The 13,072-nt window shown below is 33.7% G+C and overlaps 1 protein-coding gene across 1 annotated transcript in view; it reads left to right on the forward strand.

Annotated features, from left to right (window-relative positions):
- The first annotated feature begins 1,049 nt into the window (after positions 1 to 1,049).
- The window catches only part of cdk14 (cyclin-dependent kinase 14), a 183,260-nt gene continuing 171,237 nt past the window's right edge, over positions 1,050 to 13,072 (forward strand). Inside the window, exons 1-2 of the mRNA XM_051865454.1 lie at positions 1,050 to 1,361; positions 8,633 to 8,664. Coding sequence (XP_051721414.1) covers positions 1,268 to 1,361; positions 8,633 to 8,664 — 126 coding nt within the window. The 5' untranslated portion in view covers positions 1,050 to 1,267. The remainder of the gene's footprint in view (positions 1,362 to 8,632; positions 8,665 to 13,072) is intronic.

Raw genomic sequence — 13,072 nt, forward strand, 5'->3', positions numbered from 1 at the left:
CATATTTCACTTCAAAATCAAAAGTTTTATGTGGAACAATGAAATTGAATCATTTTTTTTGCATTATCATGACAATTTTTATTATTATTGTGACAAATTTTCTTTAAATCTGGAAAGTAGCCTAACCTGTAAAGTGTTAAATTTTTATTTTATTTTTTAAAATGTAATAATTCATTTATAAAACACTGTGGTGGCACTATAGTACAGTAATCTTGTCATATGGTGATACTATGGTATATTAAATGTGACTCTGGACCACAAAAACAGTCATATGTCGCACAGGTATATTTGTAGCAATAGCCAACAATACACTGTATGGGTCAAAATGACCGATTTTTCTTTTATGCCAAAAATCATTAGGATATTAAGTAAAGATCATGTTCCATGAAGATATTTAGTAAATTTCCAACCGTAAATATGTCAAAAATATATTTTTGTGAGTGGATATGCATTGCTAAGGACTTCATTTGGACAACTTTAAAGGCGATTTTCTTAGTATTTTGAATTTTTTGCACCCTCAGATTCCAAATTTTTAAATAGTTGTATCTTGACCAAGTGTTGTCCTAACAAACCATACATCAATGGAAAGCTCATTTATTCAGCTTTCAGATGAAGTATAAATCTCAATTTCAAAAAATTGAAACTCTTATGACTGGTTTTGTGGTCACAAATGGTATAGAATTTGATGCTGTATTGTATTATAGTAGCCTACTAAATGACAATATTAAAACAACAATAAAGAGAACTTGATTATAAAATGCATAATGAAAAACAAATGAGTTAATCTATTTAATCATTCTTATCTTTTCCTGTTTGAATTATGAGTTACGTAAAGTACGGACTATTTGGGTCCTTAAAAGCAATTTAAAAACTGCAAATGTAAACGTCTTGAGCACGCCTGGCTCTTATTATAAGGCAAGGCGGAGCTCTACTGATGATGGACAGTTAATGCAGCCAGTGAAAGACGAGACGTCCATTCGACGGCCAATAGCTGCCCCGCGGGGGCGGGGCCAACTCAGGGTTTTATCCGCACTCTCGCCAAGCAAAAGGAGAGAATCCCAAAAATGACATCCACATTTCCAGAGGAAAACCGCGGCGATTAGAGACGTTATCTTGAAGTTCCCCCGTTACATTATTGCGGATTACATTGTCTCCACTCTCCAGATATGTAGTCATAAGTCTTTGGAAATGCATATTTAATAGAGAAGGACAGTGTTTGAATACAACAGTTATCTACGCGTCTCATTTACTCCCTGATTTCAAACTCATGTGTGATTTAATGCCAGCGGCTCAACCTGCCGAAAAAATCGGCAAGATGAAGAAATTAAGAAGAACTTTGTCGGAGAGCTTCAGTCGCATCGGTGAGTGTCCATCATCTCAAGCAAAATACACGCTGTTATTGTGCACGAGCTCGTTATTTCTGCAGGACAGTCCGTGGAAAGTTTGTTTTCTCTGTAAATGATCCTTTTTATGCATCAAGCGACGCATGTGAACAGTAAATGAAACGCAAACGAAACAACTGTTTGCATGTGAAGTGCAGATGTTGCATGATTGTTCATGAGGCGGCTGAGCTCTTCACAAACCAGCAGAATAGAATACAGAATAGAACTGAATAGAATATGAGCGTATAAGGTGCTGCAGAAGACGGTCTGTTGTTGTGAATGTGGACTTTTAATCTGCAGATGCATCAGTATCTGATTGTTTGTGTTCTTCTGCCAGAGGTTCACATGTGATCAATGTGTGTGATCGATCAGTGCCATCTCATAAACACTTTTCATTGCTTTCCTGCATTGTGCTTCATCGTCAGTGTCTGAAATCCTCTAAACTTGCAGAGACCTTCATCTGTAAAGGTCTTTGATTTGAGATTGTGCAGAAGATCTCATTAATATCTCAGCAGATCAAATGGAGACTTTTGCTTGACATCAATGATCTGTTATCTGTTAGTTATTTATGTGTAAAATGATTTAATATGTGACCCTGGACCACAAAAAAGGGTCAATTTTTTTAAATTGAGATTTATGCATCATCTAAAAGCTGAATAAATAAGCTTCCCATTGATGTATGGTTTATTAGGATAGGACAATATACAACTATTTGAAAATCTGGAATCTGAGGGTGCAAAAAAAAAATCAAAATATTGAGAAAATCACCTTAAAAGTTGTTCAAATGAAGTCCTTAGCAATGCATATTACTTACAAAAATACACTTTTGATATATTTACGGTTGGAAATTTACAAAATATCTTCATGGAACATGATCTTTACTTAATATCCTAATGATTTTTGGCATAAAAGAAAAATCGATAGTTTTGAACCATACAATGGCTATTGCTACAAATATACCTGTGCGACTTATGACTGGTTTTGTGGTCCAGGGTCACATATTTCCCTTCAGAAATCTTGATTTCATCAAAACCTCGTTGACAGATATTATTGAAGCTTTTGGTTTATAATAAAGCAGGCATATGTTTGACGGTTCTCATAATTTTGCTTCCGTTTGGAGTCCGTTTGAAAACACATTAAAACAACTCCAAATAGATGAATGAAATGCTTCTGCAGTTTGTGCAATCAGAGCATCTGAAAGTCATAAACAGAAGTAATGCAACATTTTTCATGTAATCGAGCTAAAATATGATGCATCAAGAGATATTTGAGCTTTGGTCTCTCTTAGACTACAGAACATGAGGGTTCAGTCTTTTGATCATCAGATGTGTCATAATTCAATATGAGCTCAAAAAGAGACCAAATGATTTGAGCAATGCTACTTTTATGGCTTATTGTATGTCACCAGTTAAAGAGAGAGCATTGAGCACTATTTAGGGCACTAAGCTGGTCCCTTTGTGGCTTGATTTCAGATTTTGATTGTGTTCTGTCTGTGTCATAAAGGCTGTTCTGTTGCAGTGGTGGTTAAAGATGCTGCCTAGGGGCTTTTATATCCTAAATACGCTGACTTCACCAGTCATGTGTCTCATGGTTGAGCTGCATTCATCTGATCTGTTAAAGGACACTAAACGCAGCATTGATGGGCTGATGATTGTGTCTTTGCACAGGAGTAATTCATATGGGCCCCGTTCCAAAATCGAGTTAATCATGCTGCTGCAAAGACAACTTCTTCTGCATCATTCACAGAGGAGACCATTATTCATTGAAGTGGTTTGTACATGCGGGTGAATCTCACAAAAGCAGCCAGGTCACATTTCACTCCCTAATGAAAAGAAATTATATTTTCTCATAAAGTTAAGGCGTAGTGTATAAATGCTTTACAGTTTAAATAAATTATGATTCATATACAACATACAGTGCTGGGTAGATTACATATATTTACAAATTGTAGTCGGTTATTGATTCCAAATTACATGACAAAAATTGTAGTTAGTAATGTAATCCATTACATTACACATTTACGGCAATATAGTCGGACTACTTTTTGATTACTTTTAGATTACTTTTGACCCAACTCGTGTATAACATTGATTTGAATAGGATAATCTTGTACTATGTTGATAAAAAATACAAAGGAAAAAAAAAAATAATCCATTCTTTTTTTATCAACAACATGAAGTGCATTAAATTCCTGAGTTTAATGAAAAGCTATTAATTAAATCATAAAAATTTAAAATGGAAAAATAAGTAATTTTAAAATAAAAATAAAATATATAATATAATATAATATATAAATATATAGAAATTAAAATAGTCTAATCAAAAATTTATTATTTTATTTATGCATATGTGACTATAATGTCATATGCATGTCATCAACATATTTAAATCAATTGTGAGTTAAATAAATAAAAAAATTAAAAATAATTTTAAAATAAAAAATAAAATACATATAATATATAATATAATATATAAATAATATAATGTATAATTATAAATAAAATCATATATAATTATATAGCAATTAAAAGTCTAATCAAAAATTGACTTTTATTTATATGCATGTGACTATAATGTCATTATGCATGTCATCAACATTTTTAAATCAATTATGAGTTAATTAAATAAAAAAAATTAAAATTAAAAATAAATAATTTTAAAATAAACAATAAAATACATTATAATATAATATAATATAATATATAAATAATATAATACATAATAAATAGAAATTAAAATAGTCTAATCAAAAATTGATTATTTTATTTATATGCATATGTGACGATAATGTCATATTATGCATGTCATCAACATATTTAAATCAATTGTGAGTTAAATAAATAAAAAAAATGAAAATGAAAAATGTTTTTTAATTAAAAATAAAATACATATAATATAATATATAAATATAATATAATATAATATATAAGTAATATAATATATAATTATAAATATTATAATATAGCAATTAAAATAGTCTAATCAAAAATTGACTTATTTATATGCATATGTGACTATGATGTCTTTATGCATGTCATCAACATATTTAAATCAGTTGAGTTAATTAAATACAAAAACTATAATGAAAAATAAATAATTTTAAAATCAATAAAATACATTATAATAAAATAAAATACATTATTATATATAATATAATATATAAATAATATATAATTATATAGCAATTAAAATAGTCTTATCAAAAATTGACTTGTTTATATGCGTATGTGACTATAATGTCATATTATGCATGTCATCAACATATTTAAATCAATTGTGAATTAATTAAATAAAAAAAATAAAAAAGTTTTTTTTTTAAATAAAATAAAATACATTATAATATCATATATATATATATATATATATATATATATATATATATATATATATATATATAGCAATTAAAATAGTCTAATCAAAAATTGACTATTTTATTTATATGCATATGTGAGTATCATGTCATTATGCATGTCATCAACATATTTAAATCAGTTGTGAGTCGAGTCTCACGTGCGCTTCATCAGGAGTGCTGCATGTGTGACACATGGAGGTGTAGCACATGTAGAGCGTTCCAGATCACTCACTCATGAGGATGCTGTCTTTCTACACTGAAAAAAACTTGTTGTAGAAGCAATCTTCACTCAGAAATTGCCAGTAAATTTCATAATTACAAAGAAACGGCAAGTGACGCATTGAATTAACATGAATTTTTGAAGTATTTTCTTGTCAAACGTTGTTTTTTACAGTGTAGGCACTAGAGCTATGGCGTGTTGTCTCCTCATATATCTCAGTGTGGATGTTCTTGGCATCTCTGTGAGTGCGTTTGAAGTTGTGATGTCTCATCCGGCCCACCGCTCATTTTGCATTATTATCTTTTCATCATGCTGCCAGTCGGCTGTTTTTAGACACCCTGCGCCATCTGAAGCCTTTAGAAAGGTTTTTTCTTTTGAATGTGTGGGACGGATATTTTGAGACTCAGACTGTATTTTTTTCTTCATTGAAGTTAATCTGCTCACCAAGACGGTGAAGCTGCTTTCATGCTGATCGTGCAATAATGTCACACAGGTAGCATACAATTAAATCTTAAGCGATTACTTGTGTTTTTCCTTGTTTTTTTTTCCCTTGAATGAAGTGAAATCTGTAATAGTTCTGCAGTTTCTGTCTCAGTTTTCCTCTGAGAATGGTGCAATTTAATGGCTCGTCGCCTTGAAACAACTACAGTGACATGAATAAATAATTTTGCGAGGGACATGCAAGAAAGATGCTCAGCAGCGGTGCTCATTTAACAGTGATACCTCAGTGCTTCTGTTAAATGATCTAACTGTGGGAGGGTTTATTAAGCAGCCAAATGAAGGAGATCTGACTCTGTTATCTGCGTGATGTCATGAGCGCAGATCTGAACACATTCTTTTATATTTTAAAGGAAAGTTCTGGGTTCAAGTTGAGTTTTGTTGATGGTGTTTGTGGCATAATGTGGATTACCACAATGTATTTTTGTATGGTTATGAAAATCAGCCATGTGAAGCTGGTATTTTAAAATATTTAACCATCTGGTGTCCTTTGGTCATTTTTGACCAAAGAATTTTACGATTTGGTTTTTTAGAATTTTTCTTCATCGGAATGGTATGAAACTTGGTAAAGGTCTTGGCACTTTGCTGTGTGAACACACACACACACACACACACACACACACACACACACACACACACACACACACGATTCCAAAAGGTTAAATGAAAAAAATAGTCACACTTGTGTCAAAAATGAGCGCTTTGGAAATGAATGGGAAACGAATTTCATCTAGTAGAAACGTTTGGTACTGCGGCCAAACAAAATCTTACTGAAAACTTACTGTTTTTTGAGATGTCAACCTTAAAATTTGGAACACAACTTGTTTAGATTTTAGATTTCACACACACACACACACACACACACACACACACACACACACACACACACACAAAAAAAAAATCATGGTCATGATTCAAAAAAGTTTAAATGGTCCTGAAAAAAATTGTCACACTTGGATTGGAAATGAATGGGAAATTATTTTTAACCTAGTGAAAATTTTTGGTACTGCGGGCAAACAAAATCTTACTGAAAGCTCATTTTTTGAGATATAAGCTCAAACTTGTTTAGATTTATGGCTTTGATTTTCTTGCAGTTTTAGAGTAAAACGTGTTATTGAAAATATACATTTCATATAAAAATTGAAAATAGTATTTTTGTGTTATTTTCATAACAATAAACGTAAATTCTGTAACTTTTAAGTTAATTTTTTAAAAAAAATTTTTTTTTTTACTTCAGCAATAATTTGCCAAGTGGCATCTTTGAAAAAAGATCAAAATTAAGTCTGTGCTCCAGAGCATTCAAGATTTATGACAGCTTAAATTGGAAATTTCTTTTTCAGGTCTATGCTCAAAAATTAAAAACATAAATATAATTTAGCACCAAAAAACACCCCTAAAAATACAAAATATTAAATAAAAACATTATCAATTTAAATTTAAAGTATATTCATTTCATTGGGAAAAAAAAAAAAAAAAAAAAAAAAAAAAATCAGGCATTTTTGACCCTTGGAGGAACATGGGGTCCTATTATGCTTTATATATATAATATATATATATTTTTTTTTTTTTACATTTTCAACATTCTTTAGTTGAGCATGAAAAAGGTCTGCAAAGTTGCAAGTCCTATCCAAAGGGAGTTATTCTCTATATCAGTGTCACTGTTTCTGAACTCCCTGAAACGCCTCCATTATAGTCTTGAGTTTTCTTCCTAGAATAAACATGTCACAATATTATTCATTTAAATAATTCCCGCCCAAGGCATATGAAAAAATAAAGTGGCGAGGCCTGGTTGAGTTAGTCAGTAGTATGTTGAAACTCGCGGTTACGGTAAGGTGCGGGACATTTACCAAACACACTCTAAATGGTTGACCAATCACAACACACTGGTCCAGCCAACCAATCAGAGCACATTGTGCTCTTCAGAAGGAGGGGCTTCATAGAGACAGGAACTAAACAGAGCGTTACTGACAGACTGGGAAGAGAGGAGCTGCAACAATGGAGAATATGTGAAAAATAATGTTTATTCAACATTCAAGCATGAAAACCTATACTAGTAGACCCAAAAACAAAATCAAGACTTTCGAAAAAGGGCATAATAGGTCCCCTTTAAATGAATTATTTAGTTTTTTTTTTTTTAATGTTGCAGTGCAGTGTTATTTTCTGTAGTAATCAACAATATCTTTTACATCTCAGTGTGTATGAGTATAATATGGGTAGTTTGTTTGACCATAAATTGGTTTATTGACTGTAGATCGATCCTCCTCGTGTGCTCGACACAACAGAGATCTTTACCACAACAGTTAAAAAGATAAAACAACTGTCACCCAGTATTTACAAGCATATATAGTCTCATTAGATCTGAGAGGAAAGCTTTATTACCAACAATCTATTCTCTGCTTCCAGTGGCCATTTCATCCCAAATGATGTCCAGTTTCTGTTTCCTCCATGAAATGATGTTATAAAAGTCGATGTTTGCTATGAGAGTATCAGGTTGAATGTTCACCCTTCAATAGATGAAACCATTTCTCTGTGGTTTCAAGGCTTTATTGCAGATGCTGATGTGGTTTATATGTGTGGGTGAATCTCACAAAAAAACATCTAGGTTGCATTTCACCCCAAAATCAAAAGAAACAGTATATATTTTAATGAAGTGAAGCCTATGATGTATAAAAACTTTACAGTTGAAATAATTGACTTTCTTTCTTTCTTTATTTATTTCATATATTCATGAAAATATTTTTTATAAAACTTTTAGATATTATTTATGTAAAAAAAAAAAAAAAAATAGGCCTATATTTTAAAAATATGAAACATTTTTTATAATATATATATATATATATATATATATATATTATAAAAAATGTTTCATATTTTTAAAATATAGGCCTAATATATAAAAGTTTATAAAGTTTATACTAGTATAGTAAAACAAGGCTTTGTTTTTCTTTATGGAAAATATATTTTCTAATTTCTTTCATTTGATTTTGGGATTAAATGTAATGTGGACATGCTGTGGCTGGAAAAATATTTCAGCCAATTACAGCCTTTATTACTGGTTTTTCATTTTTATGTGCAGAATGCATTAAAGAGCCACTTTTTGATTATTTCATTCTTTTATTCACTGTTCAATAGTCAGTAAAATGAAAGTCTGATATTACTTTTCTTTCTCTCCCCTTCAAGCCTTCAAGAAAGAAGACAGCGGCTTTGACGAGGTAAGCGAAAATACAACCATTTGACTTTCATAACCCTTGGGAGTGTTGGAAGACACAGTTAATGTAACTGTCGTGAGATGTTATATGACGTGTTTAGTGTAGTTGTGTGCTGTCTGTGGCTTAATGGATTTCACAGTGCTTTGACTGTCATTGGAGTAGTGCATGCTGGGATGTGTTGTTTGGATGTTTCTATTTGAAGCAATGGTGTAGGTCTCCAGGGTTGAAGTGTCAGTTGTGATCATTGGAGAGATGCTTCATTGTTCTCCATTGCTTCGTTGTGCAGAGGTCCATCCATTATTATTCCATTGGATTTGGAAACATGCCCTCGAGTGATACTGGAGGGAACATTGAACAGGAAGACAAAACATTATTTTAATGCTTTTGAGGGCCTTTTTCCCTGTTACAGCCATTACTGATTATGCTTATTGCTGAATTTTCTAGAACCATGTTTTCCAGAGTATTATTTTAAAGACAGTGGGTCTCATTCACTAAGCATGCGTACGCACAAACTTGTACGTGAAATGTGTGTAGGAACGATTTTAAGAACAAATCACGATTCACCAAAAATTTCTTACAAAAAATCATTCTAAATTTATGACAAAATATAGGAACAACTGAAAGCACTCGTACGCATAAAAAAACAACACTCTGTACTGCCTTATAATCGTGTTAAGGAGTTATATAAATATGAAATTTCATCCTAACAGGACTATAATTATATAAAGTATGTTACATTATTTGTATTATATAATCCATATAAAAATTATATAATCAAATTATTAAATAATACGATTTAATCTTAAATTAGGCGGAGATTTTTCGTGAGAAGTTCTCCTGTGCGTACAAATACGAAATAATCCATGCAATTATTAGTGAATGAGACCACTGACATTATGTTTATATTCTGAAAAGACGAACTTTAAAACCAAGGGCCCAATTTTAACGATCTAAGCGCATTGTCTAAAACGCACGGCGCAAGTGCACTTAGGGCGTGTGCGAATCAAATTTAGCTAGTTTAACAACGGGGAAAAATGGTAGGCGCACCTGGTGCATGGTCTAAAAGGGTTGCCCCTATTCTCTTAATGAGTTATGGGTGTGTTTTGGGTGTAATAAACCAATCAGAGTCTCATCTCCTATTCCCTTTAAATGCCAGGTGCGCTCGCGACATGGTGAATTCGCTATTTACATGGTGGAATTTGCAAGCGGAAAAACTGAGCGCTTTTCTAGCGAGGAAACGGATCTGCGGTTAAACGGTTAAAGCGCGCGAGCAGACCATCTACGGGACAAGCCGGATTCCACCAAAGCATTTTTATCTTCATGCACACAATAATAATCTTTTACATTGTAATCCTTTTATTTTTAATATTTGGCATGTTTGTGTGCTGCTGCGCGTCCCTGTGTTTGTAACAAGCAGAGTGTACGTGTGTTGTGCTCCCGCTTATGGCCGATGCCAATATTTAGAAATCAGGGCAGCCGATGGCCGATATATGGTGCCGATTTTTTTTTTTTTTTTGGCCGATTTTCTTTTTTTCCCCCTTCATCTCATAAAATCTAACAGTTAAGTAATAAGAAGTTATACAGAAAATTGCTTAAATTAAACATTTATTGAACAAAACAAGCCTCTCCAATCAGTGCGCTAAAAATAATTTATACGTCAAATATTAAATGCACAAAACAGGTAATCAAAAATCTAGACTGTCAAATTAACTTAGTAGTAGCCTAATTCATAGTAATAATAATACATGGCTCAACTTTTTAAGCACCTTCTCAAAACTATTCTGAAGCATGCTTCTATACTGTAAGCCAAATGGCCATAATCTAAGTGAAAAAAATTAGAGTTCACCCATTTTACACAGCCTGCTGCTCATAACTGCAAAGGGAGAGAAATTCTCCAGTAACGTACAGAAACAGAATTGATAACGTCAGAGTTTATCTATACAACGCAGGCTTGTATAATAATTTAGCTGCTGAGCTCGTTACCAGGTTTTGGTGCCCGCGCCTACCTGTAGCCTAAACTACAGCTGGTTAAAGGCTCGCACACCCCGTCCGCATGCAGGACGATCCGCGTGTACAACAGTGAGTGAGTGACTTGAGAGCTTCAAAACAGCAGTCCACTAAATCCGTTTTTCCGCGCTCACGGCCAAAGGAGTATACTTTGAAAGGCTTGTGTGCTCAACTATGTGCGAGATGCAGCGGAACGCGGAAAATGAAGTATAACTGGTCCTTTATGCGGTGGAATGGCAGTTGCGCCTGCCTATTAATCGGCCTAATTTGCAGCACAATCGGCCGATGCCGATTAATTAAAAAATGCCAAAAATCGGCCCGATATATCAGCCGGCCGATCAATCGGTCGACCTCTATAACAAAACAAATACTGCGCCATTGACTTTAGGTTTCAGCTGGTCAATGGTGCAGCCGTTTTCAGTTGCCTCAAAATAGCAACACGCCAACAATGTGCCTGAACACACCTCGTTTTCAGACCAGCACGCCCATGGGTGAACAAATGGGCGCAAATGCATTTGCTATTTAAACAACGTGGCGCAGGACGTGAAAATGATAACCGCGTCGGGCTGAAACTAGCAAAAAACATTGCACCGGGTGTATGATAGGGCCCCAAATTTCTCAAAATGATAATCAAAAGCAAAACCATTGTGTATTCAGGCAGTCACCGAAGCTTTGATTTAGTTCTACACATCCCATTGCAGTTGTTTGTTTGTTAATTATTTTCATGTTTTTTTTTTTTTTATTCAAGTTAATTTGCAATCTGCATTTCTGTAGCTCAAACAGTAGCGCATGGCACTAGCAATGCCAAACTCATGGGTTCGACATGGTTCACATTAATTACACCATTATTTCCACCAAATGGCTATTGTAGCGGAGCATATTAGCTAATACTTCAGTCCGAATATGGACGTTAAATGGATTTTGATGTGCATGTAAACATAGTCACTGTTTCACTCTTAAGAAATTCAAAGTACCAATGACTCTCAACATTAAAGTCATCATGAAACGGAAGATGTGATTGTCTTTATTTCCCTATTGTGACGTATATCCGAATGAAACAGCTTCTCAAACAAGAACAAATGTAGGGCGAGGCTTGATTTTGGGGAATTGATTGGATGGGTGTGGTTTGCTATTGGTGGATCTCATGTGAGTGACAGGTTGCCCCGCCCTCACGCCAGTAAACAGATGATGTTGCAAGAGGGAGGGGAAGTTATTTTGATTAAAGATTACAAGGCACATGAATTTAAAGAATCATTTATAATAAATACTGCAATATTCCATAAAAAATAAGAATAATCAATTTTGATTTCATGGTGACTTTAAACTCCAGAAACTATCTGAACATCAATAAATGACACACTTGATCTTGAACTGGAGCGTGTGAGATCTTTATATAACCCTGAGCGCTGGTGCTCTGGTGTCTTGGATTGATGCAGCTCTTGCCTTTTCACTGCCGTGGTCAGCCGTCACATCTGGTTAGGCCTGGATGAGCGTGTCTGTGTTTCTGCGTTCCTCCCTAGAGACCCACAGGAAGAGGAGGCGTGCGGGAAGCCCGTCACTTTCTCATCGACAGGCTTTACAGCCCCGTCTCTGTTTAACAACACGCGTTACGCTTGCATCAAAAATACAGCGGATGCAAAACAACAACCGTGACTGAATAAATGTAAAATTCAACAGATCGCAGAGGTTTGCAGATGTCTAGTTGAGCTTTTTTCCTACGTGTCATGTTACAAGACGCTCCGTCAGCTAAACGAGGCCTCGTTGTGCTGCAAGTTTAATGCCTGGAGTCTCTGAAACTAATGGGTGAATGACATAAAGTGAGGATTTTTTGCTTTTTCTACTTCAAAATATTCATTAGTCGTGTTTGCTAAGGCTGTTACTGTTGCTCATACTTGAACAAAAAGCTCTCTTGTCATTCACAACCCATTGTACCTCTTAAATCTGACAGGATCTTCAATGAGTATAAAGTAGGATGGGATGGATTTTATCCATCGGGATTTGTTTGGACCTGAAAATTGGGGGTCTTTAGAGGGACTGATGATGTCAGCAGAAAAAGGCAGAAAGATTATGCAAAATAACTCTTGTTTTTCTTTGGAAAAGCATAAAGAATCATGCATAATGGGAACTTGTGCTAAGAAAGATCATATTTGCATATTGGCAGCAAGTTTTGCATAGACAAGCATTTTCTTTAGAAAATAAATGTAGTAATGCTATTTTCTTCTACAAATAAATAATAATATTATCATTATTTAACTATTTTTTTTAATATTTATTTACATTTATTTTTACTCTGCAAAATTCTGCAGCAGTATTTCTTGGAATCGTATCTTGGCAATATCCATTAATGGTGATTATTTTTAGCTTGTTTGTCCATGAAAATGATGTCTGTGCGTAGTCTGTTGAA

This window comes from Ctenopharyngodon idella, chromosome 16 (assembly GCF_019924925.1).
Source record: "Ctenopharyngodon idella isolate HZGC_01 chromosome 16, HZGC01, whole genome shotgun sequence".
Lineage (NCBI taxonomy): Eukaryota > Metazoa > Chordata > Actinopteri > Cypriniformes > Xenocyprididae > Ctenopharyngodon > Ctenopharyngodon idella.